The following is a 25,735-nucleotide window of genomic DNA, read 5'->3' as shown; positions in this document are numbered from 1 at the left end:
GGGAGAGGCAGGTGAATACAGAGGCTCAGCAGCCAAGCTGGCTTGCCAGGGGGGAAGATCCTGGAGCCAGTAACTGGGAATCATAAGTTGCTGGATGGGGCTGTGCACAAGGTGGACAGGGAAAACTCCTGGAGATAGATCTTAGATTCTTAGGGAGTCCCTCACCGTATTCTCAAGGTGGAAATGGGAGAAAAATCCCAGGGTTTCCGGTCTTAGAAGCATGCCTAGACTTCCTCCAGAGCAAAGGCCTGTGGTAGGGGAGACCACTGCACCAGAGGCCCATGCGACCTGGAGAAGGGCCATTAGATAGCACCAGCATCTCCAGTCTTCCTGTCCCATGCAAGGGCAGGAAAAAGGGGGTCAGAAACCCCTCTGGGAGTCACTGTTCATGGACTCAGGCCCACCAAGACGGTGAGATTTAATCTTCAGATCTGAGGTGCTTTCTCTCTCAGCAACTCACCACATGAACAGGGCTGCAGGATTACAGCTGGGAGATGCGCAAGACGGGGCTCCATGGAAGAAGGGGTTCTTAGGGAAACCCTAAGACAACAGAGGGAGAAAGAGACCAAGGAAATGAGAAGGAACCCACGCCCCTGGCACCTACATCTACGAAAATATTCAGTGCAGCTCCTAGTAAGGTAGATAGCAAACCTCTCAGACAAGAAGGCTCAAGAGAGAGTTGGAACTATTTTGAACTAAATGAAAACGGAGTTTATGGAAATGTGTGGGACACAGTGAAAGTGGAGGTAAATGGGTCATTTGTAGCTTTGAATGCGTATATTAGATGAGAAGGAAGATCTGAAATCAGTAACTCCAGCTTTTATTTTAGGAAAAAGAAGATCAAATTAATCCAAAATAAGTAAAAGAAAAGAAATAATGAAAATGAGAAAACAAACCAGTGAAATTAAAATCAGGAAATCGGTAGAAAACATCAATGAAACCGAAAGCTGGTTGTTCGAAAAGAACTGTAACCTGGACAAACCTCTAGCCCGGCTGATCAAGAAAAAAGAGAAAAGATCCCTATAGCACTAATTACCACTTACAAACGACTAGTATAGGAATGTAGAGGGGCATCTGTATGGATCATTAAAAGTATGGACATTAAAAGGCCAATAAAGGGATATTATGAGTCTATGCCCACAGATTTGGTAACTTAGATGAAATGGACCAATCCCAAACAATCTCTGAGAGACAAAATTTACCAAAACTCACACAAGAAAGAACAGATCATCTGAATAGGCCTCCTATCTATGAGCAGGATTGAATGAATAATTAAGAACCTCCTTCAAAAAGAAAGCACCCGGCCCAGATGGGTTCACTGGTGAAATCTATCAAACATTTGAGGAAGAAATGATACCAATTCTTTTCAGTCTCTTCCAGAATATAGAAGCAGAGGGGACATATATTGCTTAGACAGGTACTACTTAATCTGCAATTATTTGGGGACTTCTGAGCTATCTTTTTGTTATTTATTTTTAGTTTAATTCAGTTGTGGTATGGGAGCACATTTTTTTTTTTTTTTTTTTTTTTTTTTTTTTGAATACGCAGGATTGAACTCAGGGGCACTCAACTACTGAACCACATCCCTAGCCCAATTTTGTATTTTATTAGAGTCAGGGTCTCACTGAGTTGCTTATTGCCTCACTGTTGCTGAGGCTGGCTTTGAACTCACCATCCTCCTGCCTCAGCCTCCCAAGCTACTGGGATTATAGGCGTGTGCCACTGTATCTGGCCATTTGCATGATATCTATTATTTATATATCTATGTGTTTATGGCCTAGGATGTTCTCTGTCTTGGTGATTGTTCCATGTGAAGAGAATGGATATTCTGTTCTAGTTGGATAGAGCATTTTAAACATGTCAATTAGATCCAGTTGATTGATAGTGCTGTTCAATTCAACTGTATCCTCACAAATTTTCTACCTTGCCAGGTCTGTCAATTACTGATGGGGGCTGTTCAACTCTCCAACTACAAATGATAGATTAATCTATTTTTCTTTGTGGTTCTATTGGTTTTGCAGCACATATTTTGACACTGTGATTAGGTGCTTATATGTTAAGGATTGTCATGTCTCCTTGAAGAATTGACCCCTTTACCATCACTAACCACCTTTGTTTCTGACAATATTCCTTGTTCTGTAGATTGCTTTGTCTGAAATTAAAATAGCTAATCCCATTTTGTTTGGTTAGTGTGTGTTTCATCTTTCTTTACTCCTCTACATTTTTTTATAACTTTATTTTATATATTTATTTTTATGTGGTGCTGAGGATTGAACCCAGTGCCTCACCCATGCTAGGCAAGTGCTCTACTACTGATCCTCAGCCCCAGACCCACTCCTCTACTTCTTATTATTTAAGCTTTTATGTTTAAAATGGGTTCCTTGAAAATAACATGCATTTGGATCCCTTTCCTTCCTTCCTTCTTTCTTGTGGAGGTGGTACTGGGGATTAAACAGGGAACTTTACCACTGAGGTATATGCTCAGTTTTTTTTTTTTTTTGTACTAGGGATTGAACCAAGAGGCACTTTACCACCAAGACACATCCCTAGGCCTCTTAACTTTTTATTTAGAGAGGATTCTCACTAAGTTGCTTCGGGCCTCCCTAAGTTGCTGAGGCTGGCTCTGAACTCACGATCTTCCTGCCTCAGCCTCCCAAGCTGCTAGGATGACAGGTGTGCACCAGTGTGCCTGGCTTGAATCGCTTGTTATTTATTCTCTTGACAGTCTCTTATTTTAATTGATATATTTAAACCGTTCACATTTAAAGTAATTACTGATTTAATTGGATAAATACCTACCATGATTGAAACTGCTTACAATTCATTGCACTTGCTCTGTTTTTTTAATCTTTTTTCTGCCTTCTCTTGTTTTAATAGAATATTTTAAATGATTACAATTTCTCTTTCAGCACAGCAGTTCTTCTTCTCCTCCTCTCCTCCTTCTTCCCACCCCCTTTTCCTCCCTCCCTCCCTCCCTCCCTCCCTCCCTCCCTCCCTTCCTTCCTTCCTTCCTTCCTTCCTTCCTTCCTTCCTTCCTTCCTTCCTTTCTCTACTTGGGATTGAACCCAGGGCCTTGTGCATGTGAAGCAAGCACTCTACCACCTCTTTTACAAGAGACAGTGCCTTATTACATTCTAGGCTGATATCAAACTCCTGGACTCAAGCCATCTTCCTTCCTCAGTCTCCTGAGTAGCTGGGACAACATTGTATCTAGTCTATCCTCCTCCCCCTCCCTCCTCCCTCCTCCTCCTCCTCCTCCTCCTCCTCCTCCTCCTCCTCCTCCTTTTAAATAATTAGTCATTATCCTAGAGTTTACAACATATATTTCTAGGTAATAAGTCCATTTTAGAATACACTATGCCACTTCATAGAAAAATAAAGAAAACCTAAGTGATGTTGATTTGGCTATGCAATTTTAGATAAAACACCAAAAGTATGATCCATGATCCATGAAAGAAAAAATAATTAAGTTGAACCTTATTAAAATTAAAAAATTCTACTCTGAGAAAGATATTGTTAAGAATGTGGGCTCAGCAGGGTAGCTCAGTAGTAGGTTGCTTGTCTACCATGCGGAGGCCCTGGGTTTCATCCCCAGCACCACAAAAGAAAAGAAAAAGAAAATTGAAGAGATTAACCATAGACTGACACACCGGGGAAAAAATCTGTGAAGCATATATGTTATGAAGGACTTGTCTCCAAAATACACAAAGAACTCTTAAAACTCAACAGTAAGAAAACAAACCACCCAATTAAAAAAATGGACCCAAGATATGAATAGACACCTCACCTAAGAAAAGATATAGATGGCAAATAAGCCTATGAAAATATGTTCGATATCAAATGCCTTTAGGGAATTTCAAATTAAAACAGTGAGGTATAACTACATATCTATTAGAATGACTAAACCCAAAAGCTCTAAACTAAGTGTTGGCCAGACTGTGGGGCCGCGAAGACACTCCCTAACAGGGCATGGTGGCACATGCCTGTCATTTCAGTGACTTGGGAGGCTGAGGCAGGAGGATTATAAATTCAAGACCAGCCTCAGCAATTTAGTGAGGCCTGAAGCAACTTAGCAAGACACTATCTCAAAACTGAAAATTATATAAAGAGCTGGAGATGTGGCTCAGCAGCCAAACACCCATAGATTCAATCCCTTGTTAAAAAACAAAACACAACAAAATAATGTGCTCACTTCGGACTATTAAAAAAAAGAAATATTCCTTTACTATGGGGAATGCAGAATGGTACTGCCACTTTGGAAGACAGCTGGCCAGTGTCTCCCAAAACTACATATAATATGTTTCTGTTGGGATTCTCCAGAGAGAATCAATAGGAGATGGATAGACAGACAAATATTAGGGATATTGGTCATGCAATCATGGAGGCTGAGAAGTCCCATGTAGACCCTGGGATGACAATAGCATGGTCATGTCTGAAAGCCTTAGAACCAGGGAAGTGATGCAGTAACTCTCAGTCTGAAGCCAAAGCCTGAGAACTGGCGGGAGGGAGTAGTAGGTGGGGCTGCTGGTGTAAATTCTGGCATTCAAAGGCTAAAGAGTCTGGAGGTTTTTTTTTTTTTTTGTGTGTGTGTGTGTGTGTGTGTACTGGGGATTGAACCCAGGTGTATTTAACCACTGAGCCACATCTCCACCCAACTCTGCCACTTGAAATTTTTTTTTTTTTTTCTATTTTGAGACAGAGTCTGGCTGAGATTGCTCGGGGCCTTGTTAAGTTGTTGAGGCTGACTTTGAACAGATCCTCTTGCCTCAGCCTCCTGAGTCTCTGGGATTACAGACATGTACCACCACTCCCAGCAGGAGCTGGAGTTCTGATGTCCAAGGGCAGGAGAAGAGTGTCCCAGCACCTGGGTGGATGGGAGGGCGGGTTGTTGAGAGAGAGAGGCCTTTCCTCTGCCGATTTTGTTCCATCTGGGCCACCCGCTGGCTGGATGGTGCCTGCCCACACTGAGGGCGGTTCTTGCCCCCTCAGTCCACCAACTCACATGCCAACCTTCTCTGGAAACACCCTCACAGACACACCCAGAAATAACAGTTTGCCACTTTTCTAGGCATTACTTAGTTCAGTCAAACTGACACCTAAAAGTAACCATCATACCATATGATCCAACAGTCACATTCTTGGGTATTTGCCTAACCATGTTGAAAACTTCTGTTCCACACAAAACCTGTGCATGAATATTTAAAGCAGTTTTATTCATGATTGCCAAACCTGTAAGCAACCAAGATACCCCTCAATAAGTGAATAGACTTACAAACTGTGGTATAACCATTCAATGGACTATTATTCAGAGATAAAAGAAATGAACTATGAAGCCATAAAAAGACATAGAGGAACTTAAATGCATATTACTAAGTGAAAGAAGCCAGTCTGAAAAGGCTAGATAGCTAGATACTGATTCCACTATGTGACATTCTGGAAAAGACAAAACTATGGAGTGTAAAATGATCAGTGATGGCTAGGGGGTTGGGGATGGAGCACATGGATTTTTAGGGCAGTGAAACTGTTCTGTCTGATCCTGTGGACACATGGCATAGTACATTTCTCAAAACCTATAAAACTGAAGAGTGAACCTTATGAATTTTAGTCAATCATAATACACCCGTCTTTGCTCACTCATTGTGAAAAACATACCACAATAACCCAAGATGTTATTTTAGGGGAAACTGAAATATGAGCATGGTGAAGAAGGGAGGGGTGTTCTCTGGGCCGTCTGCCCTATGTTCTAATGAAATAAAGTCTATTAATTTGAAAAAGTACTTATAGAGCACCTGGACCATGTCAGGTGCTCCATAAATGCAGTTCCCATCTCTGTCAACACTGGCAGCTGCTAGGAGGCTGGAGAAGATTTAGTTAGGAGATCTGGTTCCTGGTTCAAACGCTGCCACATACTAGCGGGGTGCCATTGCAGGTGGCCCCTCATCTGTCTCTGTCCTTGTTTCCTCAACTTTAAATAGAGGATTAGGGGATTTCCTCCCTACTTAGGAGCATCCAAGCGAGTGCTTTGAAGCATAAAGTGGTGCTCTCGCCACTCTCAGCAGGCGGAGGAGTGGATGGGCGGGGCTTGGGAGGGAGCACTCACAGCAGCAGTGCTCCTTAGCCACATCCATCATTGTTAAGGTGGCCCTGTGCCAAGACAGGGCTGTCTCACAAAACGCCCAGCTCCTGGGTCTCAGGACATTTTGGGACTGGCACGATCTTCACATCTTCATGAGCTTGTGAGTATTGTCACTGCACAAGGCAGCCTGGAACTGGGACCCGAGGCTGCTTCCTGTTCTGCCCCTGGCAGCCTACAGGAGCTATCTCTTTACCCCTCTGCGCCTCGGTTTCCTCCTCTGTAAATAGGGTCATGAGCAAGATGGAGCTCACAGGAACATTCAGTGGACAGGAGAGCTTGGAGGCCGTTCTGTAATCTGCAAAGCTGCGCACATCAGGATTATCGACGGTGGCTGAAAAAATAAAAGAGCCGCCCCTGGAGCCAGGCATATACCTCCTTACTAAACCCTGACATCGAGCCAAGGTGGATGTCACGGGACCCTGGAGGAGGCCACTGAGGCTCCTCTTCTCAGGGCTCCCCCACAGTCAGGGGCAGGTATTGATCAGTGGTGCCTAGTGTCCCCCTGCTGTTCCTGCAGGAGCCGAGGATGGCAGACGACAAGTGCAAGGAGGGGAGAGGCGACTGGAAACAATTCAGCTTTCCCTCTGCTGTCTTCCCTGGGGATGGGAAGACAGTGGGCAGAGACCTGTTCTCCACCCTCCAGGTGACTGAGGATGAGGAAGGACAGGTGCTCAGCTGGTGACTGGGTGGCGGGGGTGGGGACTCACATCCCCTGGCAGCACCCTGGGGACAGGACATCTCACAGGGCTTGTGTTTGAAGCCCAGCCTCTGGGAGGGGGCAGGGCAGCTGGTGTTTCTGATGCTTTTATTAAAAATAATTCTGACGCCGACTACTTTATGAGCGCGTAGGGCGCGCATCCAGAGAGGCCCATCTGACTGCGAGATAATTTCAAGGCTCAAGAACATCGCTGGTGCCAGACACCTCCACGAGGCGCTGCGTGAGGCCGGCATAGTTCCCCGGGCCCCCATCTTCCAGGGGGCGGGGGATCCATGTATATGTATAAGGGAGGCTTCGCTAAGCATTCCAAGTAAAAATACTTTTAAATATTTCAGTACATCGGCAACCAAATACTTTTCAGTTGGGGCTCATTCCAGCTGATGAAAGTACAGGCGTCAGATGATTTGCATAAGTCGACTGAGGAAATTTGGCGAGAAATGGTACAGAGACTCAGGCAGGATCGACTGGCTGCTGTGGTCTGGCACCTGCTCTGGCCGCCACACGCATGTGGAGCAGCCACTATGTGCCAGGCACAGTGCTAGGCGGTAGTAGGAAGAGCTCTGGCGGAGGTTAGTCCAACCTGAGGGCAGATGCTACCTACTCCTCCCCATATTTGATGGGCATGACCAAGGGGCTGCCCGGACTGTTGGTGCAGATGAGAAAGGTCTGCCTGGGGTTGAGGATACCTCCTGGAGGAAAGCGTCCTGTGCCTGGTGCTCCAGAGGAGAGGTTTCCAGCAGGGGCAAGGGCCCAGACTGAGGACCACTGAGGTGGCTGGTCACTCTGGCTAGAGGAAGGACTGTGAGGCTAGTGGCAGGATGGGTGGCTGCAGAGGGTCAGGGGGCCAATCTGTGGGCCCCTCAGTCACTCAGATGTCCTCCCCTGGAGGTGGAATAATGAATCCAGCTTCTGCAGGGGTTTGGTGGTCAGCTCTGAGTTGAAAGATGATTCAGGGAGAGGGCTGCAACTGCCACAGCCAGGCAGAGGCAGGGAGTACCCACTGGTGCACAGGTTCCTCTTCCCAGGCTAATGGGAGTCCCGGGGGTGCTTTGTCCACCAAAGCAGAGTTTGCTGCAACCACCACTCACCCTTGGCTAGGCTTCAAGACAGCTCCTCTTTCCTGTCTCTGTCGGCAGCACCTGGCAGGAGTGGGTGCCCAGGAAGCAATTCCTGAGAAAGGTGTGCAGGGAGAGCACATGAGCACAACCCTGATCCGGGTGCTGAGCACAGGGGTGGGCTCTGTTCTCAGCAATTCCCATGCTTCTGTTCCTCTGCAGGAGGGTTTTAGTGAGGTGGGCACCATTATTATTTCCACAAATGATGACTAGGGGGGTTCGGGGAAGTTATGCAATTCCCTTGAGCTTACCTATCTACCAGCTTATCAGGCCTAGGTTCAAAGCCAGGTTTGTTAGAATCCAGAACCTGTGGCTTCCAGTAGATTCCTATCAAACCAAGACAGCCCTAGGATAGCGGGGGTGTGGCTCAGGAGCTTGAGGAGCAGTGGGAGAATCATTTCTTATTTTGGTCACAGGGTCCTTAGCATATATCAGACTTGAAACTATGCCTTCTTAGCTTTCCCTCTCTGAGCAAGCTGTGAGCATGTGCCCTGTCTCCTCTCAAGGGAAGTGGTGGTGTGTGGGCGTGGGGGGACTCCCCAATCCATTTTTTCTTCCTTTGCAATCACGTTTTCACTGGTTCCTGGGAGAGAGAGACCTTTAGCTTCTTTCTTAAAGCAGCAAAATGCCTGGCTGCAAAGTGAACAGAGCTTGAGGAGTCTCCAGACGCCAGGTGCTAGATGGACAAGATGCCCAGGGGCTGGGCGCGAATGTTCCCTTTGCAGGTGGACTGCTCGTCTCTCCTAGCTGGCACCATGGACAGTGTCTTTTATTGCCTGATCTTGATGCCAATCTCATCTCTCCCTCTGGAGGTGTGTGATGCCACTCTGGAAGGAGTCAAGAGCGAGGCCTCCGTGATAAGAAGGAACTTAGGAGAGCAATTGACATGAGCTAACTGCGTCTCCACCACCAAATTTGTTTCCTTATTTGGTTTTGGCTCAGGAGAGGGCTACAACACCCCAGTTTTACTGCTATGACACCCCAGTTTTATTGATAATACCCTTAAATTTAGATTTTTGCATTCTTCGGAAATTCTAGAGTTAGAAATTAAAATCCTTAATTTTTTTAAAAAAATGACAATTGCGTTGCCATGTGAGTGAGAGTGAGACATATGACTAAGGTCCACGAAGCTCCTGGGTGGTCTCTGAGGTTCTAGGAGGGATGAAGACAATCTATTTAGGGAAGGTGAGCATGGGTGCAGATGAGGGTTCCATGGGTGGGGAGAAGTGGGGGATGGGCTGGGGTGGAGGTGGGATCCACGTGTCAGATGCAGGTTATTGTCAATCACGGTGCGTTTGTGGATATTTATTTCATTATTAAAAATAACTCATTAAAAAAGCTAACTACAGAAGAGCACGCTGTGCATGGGCCATGCCGGAAGTATCTCAGGAGCCAAGGACCATGATTAATGTACTTCTAGCCACTGGAGGGCCAATGGAAAACGAACAATAAAAAATGAGTCTGCTTCAAACAATGGGCTGAGGGTTAGAGTCCGTCACGTGCTAGATTTCTCTGTTTTTTTCTCACTGATCTTTCCCAGGCACGATTTCCCTTCTCCATGTCAATAGCAAGTCTCCTCATGCTGTCATCTTTGCCCCCGGTGGTCTCGAGTGTTAGGGACAGGCTTACCCCTTTGGTAGGCACCAGTCTCATTGGGGCAGAGGAGGTCCAGGCCTGCTTCAGGGAAAAGGAGACGTGTGCGCACTGGGAGTAGGGGACACTCCTCAGCAAATGGGCTGGCATTTTACACTGGGGTAGGAAGGGAGACCCTGTCACCAAGGTCACCCTGACACTATTCTCACACTTGGAACTCTCTGCTTTGAGGATGTGGGCATCTTTTATCTGGGCATTGTCTATTCATTGAACAATTGCCATTGCCCGCAATTGGGAGGGATGCTTTGCCATTCTAGGACAAGTGCCAGGCCCTCGAGGATACAGACACACAGGCTAGGACTCTGTGTGTGTGCTTGTATCGCAACCCTGCCACCCACCCCCCAAGCTTCCCCTGATAGCTCTGGTCATATCACAGAATGAGTATCAACTGTGTAGGGTACTGAGAGACAGTGGGGATAAGGTAAAGCAGGGGCTCTGCAGTCAGAATGACCTTGTGTCAAGTCCAAGAGTCCCCACTATAAGACTTTGACAAGTCGTAAACGTCTTTTTAATTTCGCCTTACGGTAAGCCTCAGATTTCTCATCTGTTGACTGGGATAACAACCCTTAGAAGACTGTGTGAGAATTAAATGAGATAATTCATAACAAACATTTTTTACTTCTGACCCATAGTAAATGTCCAGTAAATGGTCTCTATTAGAATTATTTTCTTAACACACTAGGATCTGTAAGTCCTTTATGTCTCCACAGGGCCCAATAGCAGGTGACACATTCATTACCTGTTTGTTGAATGAATGAAGGAATGTATGCCCTTTAAGAATGAGACCCATGTTCCACTACTCTTCAAACACTTCCTTCCTTTGTCGCTGGTGTTGGGGATGGAACCCACGGCCTCCTGCATGCTAAGCACACTCTACCAATGAGCCGCACCCCCAGCCCCAAAGACTTCTTTTCTTGTCAACCACAGCAGCTCTGGGCTGGGAAGGATGTCTCCCGAGCTCTGAGCCCACACCTCTGGCCAGCACTGAACTGGAGATGAGGGCCTAAGGAAGCAAGAGCCCTCCACTCTCCCATATGATGGTTCTCTTGCCAGAAACAAGAGCCACCACTGAACCACAGATTTCTATTGCTCTCCAGGAGCTTCCGGAATGGTCCCAGGATGGTGACTGGCTGCAGATGCTCCTTCTTCCTGAGGGTCAGGGGAGGTGGAGCTGCCTCGAGAAGGCAGAAAGAAAGTACCCTGGCCAGCACCAGCTGCCAGACAGCAGGGTCCCGGCGGCCGAGGACACGGAGAGTCTGCTGTCTAGCTGTATTGCCAACCTACTGCTTAGCCCCCCACCCCAACCCTGCCATTTCTTCTTTTCAGTAGCAACAGAAACAGGATGCAAGCTTTGAGGACAAAGGAAAGGGAGACAGGAGCGTGGACGAGGCACCCCACACGCTCCAGTTCCATCCTCCCGGCAGGCCCTGTGCTGGGAGAGCTGACTTTTAAAAGAAAGTATTCTATTGACACATAATAATATTTGCACATATTTATGGGGTACACTGTGATGTTTCCGTACATGTACACACTGGGTAATCATCAAATTAGGGCAATTAGCATATTCATCACCTTAAACATTCACTGTGTCTTTGTTGTGAGAACATTCAAATTTCTCTTCCTGCTCTTTAAATTCTACAAAGGATTATCGTTAATTTGCCTCCTTGTCCTTGTGTCCCCTCCCCAGTCACACAGGCGAACAAGTACCACCTGTTGTGGCCCTAGACTGGGGACAGCACTCGAGACCACCAGGAGGCAGGGTGCTTGAGTTCCAATCTTTCCTTTGCTTCTCACTGGCTATGAGATTGCAGACAAGCTACTTTGCTCTTGGAAACAGGATCCTCATCTGTAAATGGGTACCATTACTCATCTCGGAGCCTGGTGTGAGGATTAGCAGCCATGTAAGTGCATATGCAGTGATCTCAAAAGTGCCATTATGACCAAAGATTATTACTTCGCACATTCAGGGGCCAAGGGATGCAAAAGGCCTGGTAGATCCCAGCCCTGGATTCACTCTTGCTAAAAATAAGAATTTTTCTCATTTCCTTAGCTTGGTCAGCAGAGTGGAGGGACCCTGGCAGATCCCAGAAGTCCAGGTCCCTTGGATTCCACGTACACGGAGCAATTTAAGAGGCAAACAAAACATGAAAAGCTACTTGGAATTAACAATGGGCCAGATGGTAATGCTAGTTTGAAGCAATAAAACATGATAAATAGCTTCCTGCTGCTACTCCTGATCAATTTCAATATTTAATAATTCCAATGCCACCCCACCCCCTCATCTGGCCTCCTCCATGGGATCCTGTGATGACACCCCGCATTCAGCTCACAGAGCAACACTTCTTCACTTTCTGAGGGCGTCAGCAAAAAGTGATGCTGCTCTACTGTCACATGAGCCCACTTGGTCCTCGAAATGATAATGAATCTGCCTACTTCTCCTGCAGGCTGCTCAGCTCCTGCCTCTCCTGGTTACCAGGGGAGGCTGCAAGGGGGATGACCTGCAGAGATGCAGAGGGAGCACTCACCTTGTGGATCCATGACTCTTGGTATGCCCTGACTTTTGCTTTTGAATTAAAGAAATGGGAGCAGCAGAGAACTCTGAGGTCATCTTACTCAAGGACAAATTAGTAGGAGGAAGTGACCCCGAAGGGAAGCCCAGGTGGCCAGGTGTTTGAGTTTTATCCAGTAGCCATGCCCCTGAGCCTCAGTTTCCTTCTCTGTGCAATGGACACAATTAGACCTACCTTCAGGAGAACTCTAGCCCGGGCCACCCATGTAAAGTGCATGTGGGAGATGGTCAATGACTGGCACTGGTAGCATCATTACCAAACACGAAGCCAAGCAGAAAATGACTTCTGAGCAGCAGAACCCTGAAGGGAGGGCTGCATTGCTGGGGTCTGGAAGTTTCTGGCCCACATGGGTGTAGGTCAGCACCAGCTGCCGGACAGTTCTTTCCTAGGATTCTCTCCATGTGGTGTCTACTAATGAGATCAATTGCTTTGCCTGGTCAGTGATAACCCCCAATGCTTTCCTAGTCACATGAGACCTCAGGGCAACTCCTGAGGGCAGGCATTGTTGGTGCCATTTTACAGTCAAGAACTTGAAACTAGGAGGTAAAATGACTTTGTTGGCAGGAGATGGCATGGTCACATCCAATCTGGATCTCTCAACCTTCCTCTGTGCCCCTCTTTCTCAGGGGGGCCAGTGGGTGGAGGAGGGGCATGGTGCCAGGGGGCCGCTAGCTCATAGTCACCATGTGATCTCGGTCACCTGAACTGTGGTTTACTCATCTGTGAAATGAGGCTCATAATGCCTTCTGCACTGGGTCACAGGGACACTTAATGAGGGAATGTGCATGAAAAGACTGCCGTTTTGTGATGAGCTGTACAAACATCAGTGACGGTCATTGAACCTTTTTAGAAGAACACCTTCTATGAAGGGATCAGAAGGGATCAGAAGCCTGTCCACCGAAAGGTGGGTTCTCCTGTAGAGTCCTTTACCACACGGCACAGAGGGTCAAGGGCGGGTTCTTGGGTGTGACATTCAAGGTTTCCCACCACCCCATCTCCACGTCTTCTCTCTTCCCTTTTTGCTCCATCCCATCTGAGCTGGTTGGAGTGGCCTGAGCTCAGTGGCCTCTCCTGTGTGTCCATGCTCAGGCTGGACAACACCCCTGCCAAAGTGTCCGTCCCAACCCGGCACACTGGCTCATCCTGCACACCCTCTAAGAGGCCTCCCTTGGCCCTCCCTGGATGGAGCTTCCTCACACCCTCTCTGGTCTTCTCTCCAACCCAGCCCATGTCCAATATGCCAGCTTCGTTTTCTCATCAGCCTGCCACCTCTGCAGTGAGCTCCATCCTGGCAGGAACCAACTGCCCTCCTCTCCAGTCTCCCCGGGGCCTGGCAGCCCATGCTCGCCGAGTGTGTGCTGAGCATCCCTCACACAGCTGGCGTGAAGCCTTATGCCAAGGCAAGGAACGCTAATGACTGAACCAGAACGGGTGGGTGGAGGCGCGTGTCACAGCCTTGGTAGCAAACAGTGCCCTGGAACTTCAATTTGGCTCCATTTCTGGAGTCATATCTAGAGGGGATGGGTCATCTCCCTCCTTCCCCCTTAATGAGAAGAGACAAAAGGAGCATGTCCCTCTGTATCTGTGGGCACTCCACAAGGAGGGGGTGAAGGATCATCAGGTACCTGAGTCCCGCTGGTCCAGGGTCATGGAGTTCCACCTCCTCGTGATGTCAATGTACAGAATATCCACGGCTGCCATGGACAAGCTGCTGCTGCTGAGCTTGCAGTTCCTGCCAGAGACGGGAGAGCAGACGTGTTACCGCCAGACTGAAACTCACCCGCCCTTGTTTCCTCCAAGCCTGTTGTGGACTGAGTATTTGTGTCCCCCCAAATATGTAGGTTGAAATCCTATCACTCCAGCATGGTGGTATTAGGAAGTGGGGCCTTTGGGGGCTGATTAGGTCACAAGGGTGGAGCCTCATGGATGAGACTAGTGTCCCTGTCAGAAGAGACCACAGGTGAGGATCCATGGGCAAGCAACCATTTGTAAGCTGGAAACCGGACTCACATCAGATCCCCATCTGTGGGTACCATTAAAAAAATTTACTGGTAAATTATTATTACATAATAGTTGGATTCACTGTGAAACCTTTTTACGCGCACATAGTATCATTTGGTCAATTTCATTCTCCAGTACCTTCTTGTCCCCCCTCCTTCCTTCCCTGAGTCCCTTCTTTTAGTACACTGGTCTCCCTTCTATTGTCATGAGATCTCCTTTCATCCCTGTTTTTCTCTCTCTGTTCCACAAGTGAAAGAAAACATGACCCTCGACTTTCTGATCTCATTTAGCATTCTCCAGTTCCATCCATTTTCTTGCAAATGACACATTTTCATTCTTTATGGCTGAGCAAAACTCCGCTGTGTATATATTCCACACATTCTTTACCCATTCGTCTGTTGATGGGCACTGAGGCTGGCTCCCTAAGTTGGCTACTGTGAATTGTGCTGCTATAAACACGGCTAGGCGCATATCGCTGCAGTATGCTGACTTTAGTTCTTTTGCATAAATACTGAGGGGTGGTACAGCTGGATCATATGGTGGTTCCCTGCCTAGTCTTTTGAGGAGCCTCCATACTGCTCTCCATAGTGGTTGCGCTAGTTTCCAATCCTGACAGTGTGTAGTTGTCCCTTCAACGCTGCCTCCTCACCAGCATTGATTATTTGTATTCTTGATGACTGCCATTTTAATTGGAGCAAGATGAAATCTCAGTGTGTTTGGATTTGCATTTCCCTGATTGCTAAATATGTGGAACATTTTTTCATATATTTTTGCTGCCTGCCAGCACCCTGACCTTGACTGCTCAGCCTCCAGACTGTGAGAAGTCAGTTCTTGTTGTTCACACCACCCAGTCTTCGGTTATTTTTTGATGGCTACTCAAACTGACTGAGCTGATGATGTCTTTGCTCAGGGGTGTTCTGTATCTGGAGCCAGTGACAGAGGGTGGGGGGCAGGGGCAGAGAAGAAGGGAATGGAAGCTGGGGCTGGAGGTTGTGGGCTCCTCTAAGTGCAGCCACTGGGTTAGTGGGGGGCTAATGGGCTGGAAAGAGCAAGGACATCAGGATGGCAAGTCTCGAGCGGACTCCGGGCTCTGCCACTGGCAAACATTCGGCCCTGTGTCAACCATTTCAACTCCCTCGCCTTTGAAACGGGCAGGCTTTGTTACAATCACCGTGTCATGCTGACCTTACACGCCACGTAGGCTGCTGCTGCTCTGAAAGGGGAACGGAAGGCCACGTTTCAAAAAATAGCTCTGTGCATGTGTCTCCATCTTCCTATCGATTAGTCCTTGGGCGTGCGTCACTGCCCCCTCCTGCTGGCGTCCAGGCGGCTGCCTGTGTCACGCTCAGATGACCCAGTGATGACAGCACATCACTGGCACAGGCTGAAGCCATCGCTGTGGTCCAAAAGCAGTTCCCTGCTGGGTCCTCACCCGATGAGTCCCTGAGGCCAAATCTCCAGACAGGGGCTCAGCGTTTCTGTACTTGACCCATCTTAATCTGTGCCCAGAAGACTTTACAGAAGCCTTGAATTAGAGGATTGATGGAGCAGAGTGGCACAGCCCCTGTGTGGGGCCCATGCAGCACAGACATAGCCAGAGCCCCCCTGATGCTCCATGCTCACGGGGAGCCATCGGGAAAGGTCAGGAGGGCGCCTTCAGCTCCCAGTTGTTCCTTGGTCAGGTTCAGGGAAGCCAGAGTATAACCAGGTTTCTCGTCTGAGGTCAGCAGTGGCGTCCCCTGCCTCAGCCGCAGAAGGGGGGTTTATAATCCTCCTTCCTCCAACTTTTTGGGAATCTGGAAATGGGGGGCACAGCTTGGCCTACTGAAAGGAGCACGGCTTGGGCATCAGGCGATCAGGATTTAAATACTAGCTCTGCTGCCTTTTCTAGCTGCCTAACTGTGGGCAATTTCCCTAACCCTCCCTGGTACCTTCCTTTCCTGGTCTCTAAAATAAAGATCATAATACCTGTCCACGTGGCTATGAGGAGGGAGTGGCTGGCACCAGCAGGCCACAGCACCGTTAGTTGCCTTCTTGATGTCTCTCCCACTTTCCCTTCTCCTCTCCTAGAGCCAGAACCCCCTGGCCCGGCAGGCCACGTGAGGCTGACCTTTCAGGGGGTGACCCTGCCCACTCTGGAGCAATGGAACTTACAGGTCTAAGAATCTGGGTCAGAGGGCCCTTGTTCTCTGTCCAGACCAGAGGCAGCCCCTGGCTTGACCAGTGCACCGTGCTGCTGGACAGGATCATGCCCCAGGAAGGCTGGATTAGCCCAGGATCCTGGGAGCCAAATTCTGGGCTCTGGTTGGGTTGGCTGAGCTACAGTCAATGCTACTTTCAAATTTTCAAATGCATCCCCGTCCGTTGCTCCAGCTATTGATAAAGTGCTCCTCTGAGCTCGCATTTGTCTTCATCCCCGTGTGAACAGCTCCCCTAGGAAGTCACATGGGGGAGATGACTGGCAAGCAGCACTGGGCATCCAGGGGTTGCTCTCCAAACCAACCCCACCTCCAACAGTGGTGGCTGGGAGCATGCCCAGGACAGTTCCCCGGGGGGAGGCTTGTGCTCCTATGCACTGGCACCCTCGCTTGCCTGCTTTGTCCCTTCCTCTCTTCCCACATGTCACATTTCCAAGGCCATCAATTCACATCCTGCTTCCTCCCAGGCTCCCACTCCGTATTTCAATCACAAGTCACCGCGGCAGACTTCAAAGCACATCAGAGCGCAGTTATTGAGCCCCAGTAACAACATGTCAGTGGACGCGGAGCCTTTCACGTCACCTGTCACCGAGATGGCTATCTCTATTGGGTTCTGCAAGGGCGGAGGCCCCAGTCTCTCCCGGGGTAATATAGCAAACTGCTCTGCTAATTTCCAAAGCTTCATTAGGAGAGGGCCACAGGTCGTCCCTAATTATCATATCCATGTCCTCTGGGCTCCTCTCTCTGACGCAGGACCGGAGACTGCCGGGCTTGCTCTGTGGGTTAATGGAGTATAAAAAGGGAAACTAAACTGACCACTGTATATAGTTATTTTTTTCTGACAGGAAGAAAATAGAAGTGTCAAACCTTTAGCAGGAGCCGTAATTTACCAAAGAGAATTCTTCATTTATCCCCTTTCTGAGGTAACTCATCCCCCCTCAGGGATGCCTGCAAACACAGTTGATTGCAACACTGCAGCCAGGACCGCGGAAGGAGGGGTCCAGGCTGGCTGCAGTAGCCAGGGAATGCTATAAGGGAATTTTGGTTCTGGAGGCGCAGTCTGTGTGTCAGCCCCTTTCCTGCCTGTGAGCTCTTGGAATCTTTACACTCATTCTATGAGGCGGGTATTCCTGATCCCATCTCAGTGAAGGTAAGCTGAGGCACAGGAGAAGGGACAGAATCCGCCCAAGATGGTGAGGTTTCCTTAGAGGATCTAATAGTGGGTTTGGGTGCTGTGGGGAGGTAGCCCAGGCCAGGGACCAGAGGGCTGGAGTCTCCAGCGCACTCCTGCTGGGGAGCTCTGAGACAGAAGGTGGGGGTAGTAGGGAGACGACAACCTAAGTCCCATAGAGACAGTCCCTCTGGTCACTAAAGAAGGGACTCAAACAGAGAATGACTTTAAGAGAAAAGATGTCAAGACTTTGGAATGACTTTTCAATCCACCCATTGACTCAGTTACAGAATTTGGGCTTTGCTCCTACCTACAGGTGAGTATTCTGGGCCCAGTGAGCAGGGCAGAGATGGATGGATAGAAGGGAGAGGTGATCTCAGAGTGCAGGGTGAAAACACAAAGGCCGAGAAGCCCCTAATCGTGGAGAACAGTTTTCCCTTATGTCCTGGGATGCAGTTCTTTAAATGATTCACGCGGGCTGGGGATGTGGCTCAAGCAGTAGCGTGCTCGCCTGGCATGTGTGCGGCCCGGATTCGATCCTCAGCACCACATACAAACAAAGATTTTGTGTCTGCCGAAAACTAAAAATAAATACTAAAATTCATTCTCTCTCTCTAAAATAAATAAATAAATAAATAAATGACTCATGAGCAGAAGGAGAAATTCTTCAGTGGAAGAGAAATCCAGGAAAAATGGTTTCAGGAGAAGCCAAAAAAATTCCTGGGAAGGATAGGCTAGAAATGAACTTGGAAAACACAAGCTTTAGAGTCAAAGGTCCGTGAGTTTGAATCTTGGCTTTGCTGTGTGACCTTGAGCAAGGAATGGGGGGAGCCTTCCTTGCAGGTACAGGGAGGAGACTCACCACTGCGGACCCTTTTAAGGACCACTCAGGGCCTTGTACACACTGGGAGGTGGCAGTTTGCCTCCCTCCTCTTTGATTAGAACCAATTTGAAGAAATGATTTATTTTTGTTTGGTTGGGGGTCTGTTTTATTTTTCAGAATCCAAAGACTCTGGGTACATACGATTGGAGAAAGTCACAAATCATTCAAGTTCATTAGGAGTCAAGCATAGGAAGATTTGAAATGATCATCCCCATTTCCTCTTAACAAGTACTGACATCTCATGGGAAATTTAGGATCCAATTTTTTTTACTCCATAAAATCCTATTTATAGAATTTCTTTTGTGTTCATCTTTCTCTGTGGAAAAAAGAAGCTTTTTGTTTGTTTGTTTTCTGGAAAGGTTTCTATAAGGGAAAAGCTAACAAATTGTCAATATTTATTTTAAAAAGCCAAGACAAAACGCATATCTAAACACGGGGGAGGGGGAGGGAATAAGACAACTCTCATTTAAAACGTACGCCTTTTTAAAAGCCATAGCTACCCCAGGCTCAGAATCCCATGGTATTGCTGGAAAGGGGTCATCAGGAAAGGGGAGATTTTCAAGGTCACAGAGGAGTTAATGACAGAGGGAAGCGAGGCCTCGTACATTTCTATTCTAGAACATTCTAATGCACCATGTTGCCTCTCAGAGAATAAAACCCCTTACAGCTACCTATTAGGAAGCATGTTAATGTCTCCTTATGATAAAAGGGAGTAGAAGGGGGAAAAGGGAAAGAGAAAAAACCGTCCTCTAATTCAAAGGGAGACCCAGGATCAGAAGCCCGCAGGGTGACAGGCGAGATTTCAAAGCTGAACAGCCCCGTGTGAAGCGAAGGCTCCAGGTGCAGGGGGCGCTGCTACATGTCCTAGAAATAAACCCGGTTTGGGCAAACGGTTGAATCCCCCGGCTGCCTTCACCGGAAAATGCAGCATCTGCAAATTGATGTCAGCTTTCAACGTTTGGAAAAATGTCCTTTGTGAATTACATCGGATGCCCCTCCAAATCAGTGTTCCAGTGGAAAGAGGGTCACAAAAACACATTTCTCTGAAAGAAAGCTGTCAGGTTGAAGAATCAATTAGATAATTTCCATTTCCCAGAGAAAGAGAAGCCTTCACACCCCAGGAATTATTAGTAAGTAAATTTCAGAAAAAAGTTAGAACAGGAGGCACTAAATTTGTGCTAATATGTGCTACTATTAAGTGCCTCCCAAGGAAATGACATGAAAAGCTGGTTAGACAGACACAAGTCTAGACAAGGGAATGACGGTTTGTTATTTCTCATTTCTTGGTGAAAAAGAGAAATAGAATATGGCCAGGCTGGCATTAGCATAATTCACTCTGAAAACTGCTGATCTATGCAGCACATTATGAGAGATGGACACTGAAAATAAATTCAGTCGGACTGTTTGTTATTTGCTTCCCTGTCTGCAAGCAACTTGGAGAGAAAGAGTGGGTAGCCCAGATGAAAGCGAAGTTCAGCTTCTGCCATTTGTGTGGGAGCTATGAAAGGAGCATGCACCTCGCCGGGGAGACGCCTTTTTCAAAGTGCTCCCGAGAAGGGCACTGGTTCGACTTAACATATGGCATAAATACTATTAATTCACAATGAAGCAGAGTCTGAACCAACGGGGGAAGAAAAGAGAACCGTTGTTAGGGGGAGAAGATGCTTGTTGTTAAGTCTCACCAGCAAGACGGCACCTGCCCAGATAAATCTGAGAGTAGAGATTCTCGCCTTTTACCATTGAGTTGCTGCTGGGATTTCTTGGTACATTTTAAAAAGAAAAGTCTCTTATCAGTTTGCACTATTTTGTCTACTTCTTGCCCCCATCCTTGGTTGTGACAGACACTAGCTGGCGGGGAGGGGGGCTCGTTCCCGGGTCCGTCTGTTCTGGTGGCTCCTGTCCCCACCTGAAGACACCCTGTTTCATTCTCCTGTTCAATGCAGCTCCTACTAATAGCCTTGGCCACAGATTGCAAATGACGACTGCAGGACCTAATAGTCTCTAACGTCACACAAATCGGTTTCTCGTGCAGATTTTCTTAATTATGGAGAACAAAGGGAAGGAAATCAGAAAGCCTATTACAGAGAGGCAGATTTGTAGTGATATTTTCAACCTCACCCCCATTCCATTCCAAGAGCAGTTTGGTTAGGCCTCTTCTTTGCTTTGGACCAGTCTCAATTCTGTTTTGTCTACAACGCTGTGTGTTAACGAAGCAGCCCTCCTAACAGGTCCTCCTTGGGTCTCAGACTGCAAGTTAACTACTGATGGCCTCTATGGGCAGTCATACCTTAACTAAATCCACAGAGTATTCAAAATTATTTTTTGAATTGCCAACTTTAACCTTTATATATATTGAGATTTTACATCAAAATCAGTGTGTTCATCTTCTTTTGAAAAACCCAAAAGTTCCGGTGACAGTAGGCCTGTGGATAATGGTCCTTCCCTTAGGCCTGCACCCAGCTGCCCAGCCCTGCCCTCCTCACCCTTTCACAAGTAGCCAGCTTTTGGCTACTCACTCTGGCTACCCCTGCAGGCAGCTGCGATTCCCAGGGCAAGCTGTTTTTTCTCCCCCCTTGTCCTATACTGCAGTAGAATTTTATTAGGATTGAAGAGGACGCTTTCCAGGCCTACTGTGGGTCCTGCATGCTTCCCCAGGGCCCGAGTGCCCTCCTGACCAGGTTAGCCTGGATGATAAGTCACAGTCCTTTTTCCGGCTGTTTCTCTTGCCTGCATTATGTGCATCTCTCCCTCACAGCCCGGAAGACTCCCCTGTATAGCTGCCCAGACTCTGTCTCCCCTGGGTTCCACCAGGTGGACAAGGATCCCCTTTTCTCACTCCTCACCCTCTGATCACAGCCCCGCTGGGGAGACCTCACACCCTGCCCAGGCTCTGTCAAAGGATTGCATTGAGTTATTGACTGGTCGTGGGCCTCTGTTCGACTGGGATCCTCGAGGACAGGCAGGGTTCTCTGTCTCTCTCTGAATGCCCAGTGGCTTTCAGGTGCTCAAGGAGAGGTGGAGACAGGGCAGATCTGGCAGGGCCAGGGTTTCCCACGAAGCCAGGCTACCTCTTCATTCTTTCTGGCTTTGAACTGGGACTTTTGTGCAATGGGGCAGCGACTAGGGAGGGGCCCGGAAGTTCCTGCCTTGGCTCCAGAAGGGCAGCGGCGGTATCAGGCAAGAGAAGAATCCTAGCCCGCCCAGCCTCGTGGTCCGCCTGGGTCCCTGTGTCTTTCCACAGTGCCTCAAAAGGCTAATGACCTGTGTCCTTGTCTCTAAGCTATTTCTCTATGTTCCAGGGCCCAAGAATCACAAAGGAGAGGGACTGTCTACTTCTTTTTCTCTGTAATGGGATAATAGTATGCACAGTTAGAAAAGGTCTATTTTCTTGGATTCCTATGCAACTGGCCAATAAGATGGACAGTAGAAATCACTGGATATGATTTCCAGGAAAGATTTTAAAGGGGTCTAATTCATCTGGCAGAGACCTTTGCTCTTCCTCCCTTCTTTCTGCCTGGAACTCAGCTATGATGACTGGACTTCGAGCAGCCATACTGTGACCATAAGGCAACCCTGAAGCTGGAAATAAATGCTTAGGATAGAGGAACAGAAAATCAGAAAACGAGACATTGATCATATTTGTGGGTCATTAACCAACCCTGGGTCCATGGCCAAACTTGCTGTTATATGAGAGAAAATTACTCTCACTATTTAAGCCATTTGTAGATAGGTCTCTTTTGGTGAAAATCAAATGCATTTCCTAAATGAGTCAGAGGGCATCATGTTAAATAGCATTTTTAGGGCAAATAGTTAATGTGCCTGTTGACTTTTTTGAAAATTCCCACAGCTTAAGACAATCCTAAGTCTCCCATTTAACAAGAAGCTCCCATGAACGAGGCATCGGGTAGGGTGCTCTCTGTATATTACCTCCCAGCCTCGTGGCAACTGTGCAAGGCAGAAATGATCATTTGCAGCTGAGGAATTGAGACTCAGAAAACAAGGGATTTGCCCAAAGCCACACAGCTATTAAGTAACATGCTCGGTTCAGACTGTCTGACCCCAAATCCAGGCAGGGTCCTTTGACTTTCCTTCCCCTAACATCTCCCATCTCCCAGATGAACACAAAGTCCTTCTCAAAATCACCCTGCAAACGCAGCTTCAGGTTCCCTCAATGGCAAAGATCGCCGCCAGTGTCTGTGTTTACCACCCTATGAAGAATATCAGAAAGGGCTACTTAGAATCGGGAGCTTTATCTGGAGAAAACCTCTGGCAAAAATAGTTTCTGACCCAAGGCTTCTAATTCTTTGCTTTAGTGAATAAACTGTGAAAAGTGTGACTCTGAGGTACAAGCTGGAAATATTAAACCAATGACAAGAGAATGGCAGCTACGCTGAGGGTCCTCAGAGACCTTTTTTGAAGTGCATGTGCTATTATTAGTGGCCAATGAGCGATTTCCTGTTGAAGCCAATGCCCGGCTACTGGACAGGTCCAGGGTTATATGTTTGGCACACACTTAATGGTGCGGGACCCTGTGTGTGTGTGTGTGTGTGTGTGTGTGTGTGTGAATTTACATAAATATACATAAATTTTCATGGAATTCTTTGAACATTGTAGGAAGAAATCACTTATTGCTCACTGACCACACACTATGTGTTTCTGTGCACCCTTAACTATTCTCACTCACACACACACACCATCTTAGGGCATAGGCAGCTTCATCCCCATTTTGCGGGATATACAGGAGAAAGTCCTGGGAGGGTCGGAACCCGCCCTAGGGTTACACAGCCAAAGTGCTTCTATATTGCCCCAAAGTGCCCCACGGGGTAGAGGCCAATTAATGAGTAATCTTGGGAAAACGAGAGGCAATTTCTCACTTGGCAGGCTGCAGTAAGAATACTTCTTTGTTATCAATATGTTTTATCTTTAAAATTTATGCAAATTTTGTATTATGCTCTATAATACAACCATGTTATTTTTATACTAGAACAAATGTATTAAATTATTTATTGGCTGAATTATTTAGCTTTTCCCTCCTGAAATTGACACTTTGGAAGGATGTGCTTTGTTGCTCTGCTGTGGCTTTGTGAATACTGAGCCCACAGACGTGCACCCCGGGGAGAACCCCAGATTAAGATGCACAAGGTCGGCCTGACTCCAAGGGGCAATTATTAATATGGTTTTGGTGTGCTCCCCCGAAGAGTTCATGTGTAGGATGTGTGGTCCTCCGTGTGATGGTGTTGAGGTGGGGGGACCTTAAAGAAGTGGGGCCTAATGGGAGGTCCTTAGGTCACTGGGGGCTGTTATCAAAGGTAGCTCTTGAGGGATCCTGAATTTGTTCTTGGCAGAGTTGTTATAAGAATGAACCTGACCTATGAATTGCTCTCTGGCTTCCTATCTGCATGTGATCTCTTTCTCCTGTGTGGACTCCTGTCACGACACCATCTGCCATTAGGCCCTCACCGGAGATCACACCAATGGGATCACCTGATCTTGGCCTTTTCACCTCTAAAAACAAGCTAAATAAACCTCTTTTCTTTATAAAGTTACCCAGCTTCAGGCATTTTGTTTTAGTAATGAAAACCAGGCTAATACAACAGAACACAAATGTTTTTAACCAGGAACCTAAGGTTGTGAATGCTGTCACATAACATTCATTAATTCATTCAACAAATAAAAGGTCACTATGTTCCAGGCTCAGTGCTAGCCAGTAGGTCAATCCAACCTCAAGTGGGGTACTGATCCAGCACCATAGTCTCCCAGGAGCAGTGGGAGAGATTTGACCAGCGATGTGAGACTGGACTCCACCCTGCTCAAAGCCCAAGAGGAAGCTCATCTCACTGACCTTATGAAGGTACGAAAGCCGGTTGGTCCCAACTTCATTGTCCCCCTGATTCCCAGGAACCGGATAAACAAATTTGCCATCCTGTCCACCAGGCGCAGGTAGTTGAACTGCTTTGCGTACTTGGGGAACACCTGCTTGAGGCAAATGGAGGGCAGGTGGGCTTCAGGACTGGAGTCTGGGGCCAGGTCACTGTCCAGAGAGTCTTCCTTTCCGGCCACTGGTTTTTGGAGCTGCTGATACCTGAAGTACACAAGGAATTCATGATAAATATATATACAGCTCTCTCCCTGCAAGTTCGCCTTGGCTTTAGACCTACAGTGATCTCAGGAAACAAGTATTATCACTATTTTTATTTTGCAGACCAGAAAACTGACCTCTGAGAAGTGACCTGCCCAGGCTCCCTTACCTTGTGTGTACTGGGGTTTGAACCCAGGGCAGAGTCAGGACCAGAGACTTAACACCACCTCCATTCTGCCAGCCTGGTTTCCCAATATGGAAGACTTCCTTTACTGTATTCATACTTCAAGGGAAGGCTCCATTCCGGAGCAGTCTGGGTTTGATTTCAAACTCCTACTTATGGGTGGTAATTGAATAATTAAGAAATATAAAAATCTCATTGAGAGCTGGCAAGAAGCCATGGGCACAGTTCAATGAACAATTTGCAAGGATGCCTGAGTTACCCAATTCTAGGAATAGGAACAATCACATTTTCTGGCTTAACTGTTTTCTTATTTGGAACTCGTACAAAAACCGATCATAGTGTCGTGATTCCTTAGTCTGCATGTTTTATTCTGAAATTATTCACATAGTCAAGAAAATTAGCAGCTAATAACTCTCAAACATCCACCTGCAGCTCCGGATGCTCTTCTCACCTCTAGATCCACATTTCATTTCCCCTCACCCCAACTCTGCGTCCACATCTCCTCGAGTGTCACCACCATCTGCAGTCACCCAAGCGGGAACAGTCAAGGTAGATGCAGCTCCTCCTCTTCCCCTGCCCCCGTGGCCAGTTCCACCTCTGTGGGCCCTGCCTAGACCTCGTCACCTCCCACCTCCCATCTGGACGGTGGCACCAGGACCCCTCCCTTGAGCCCTTCCCATTCCTTACACTATCCTCCGTGTGGGCGCCTGCGTTGCTGTGTTTGAAGCACACCTGGTAGGGCTCCTTCCTTGCTACCTCTCTTCAGGATTCCTGAGTCTCTACTCCTCATTCTGGTTCTCAAAGCCCTTCCTGATGTCTTCTCAGGCCTCCTTGTTTCCAGTTCCCTCCTGGCCAGGCACACTATTCCTTGAACTTGCCCCTCCAGCCTCACCGCCCATTGGCCTGGCCAAGACCATTTCTTCTCTTTATGAAATGGCCTCATGCCCAGCGCTCCACTTCCAAGCCAGCATGCCATCAGTCCCCAGGTCGGGCCATCTTGGTTCCCCAGCTCTGGCTGCCTGGCACT

At 47.6% G+C, this 25,735-nt stretch overlaps 1 protein-coding gene across 1 annotated transcript in view; it reads right to left on the bottom strand.

The window, feature by feature from the left end:
* The window catches only part of Ttll11 (tubulin tyrosine ligase like 11), a 231,797-nt gene that overhangs the window by 17,162 nt on the left and 188,900 nt on the right, over nucleotides 1-25,735 (bottom strand). Inside the window, exons 7-8 of the mRNA XM_076843150.1 lie at nucleotides 24,288-24,527; nucleotides 13,818-13,924 (exon numbers count right to left, since the gene is read on the bottom strand). Coding sequence (XP_076699265.1) covers nucleotides 13,818-13,924; nucleotides 24,288-24,527 — 347 coding nt within the window. The remainder of the gene's footprint in view (nucleotides 1-13,817; nucleotides 13,925-24,287; nucleotides 24,528-25,735) is intronic.

Source organism: Callospermophilus lateralis, chromosome 2, assembly GCF_048772815.1.
Source record: "Callospermophilus lateralis isolate mCalLat2 chromosome 2, mCalLat2.hap1, whole genome shotgun sequence".
Lineage (NCBI taxonomy): Eukaryota > Metazoa > Chordata > Mammalia > Rodentia > Sciuridae > Callospermophilus > Callospermophilus lateralis.
Note: the sequence above shows the minus strand (reverse complement) of the source record. Positions and strands in the feature narration are given on the sequence as shown.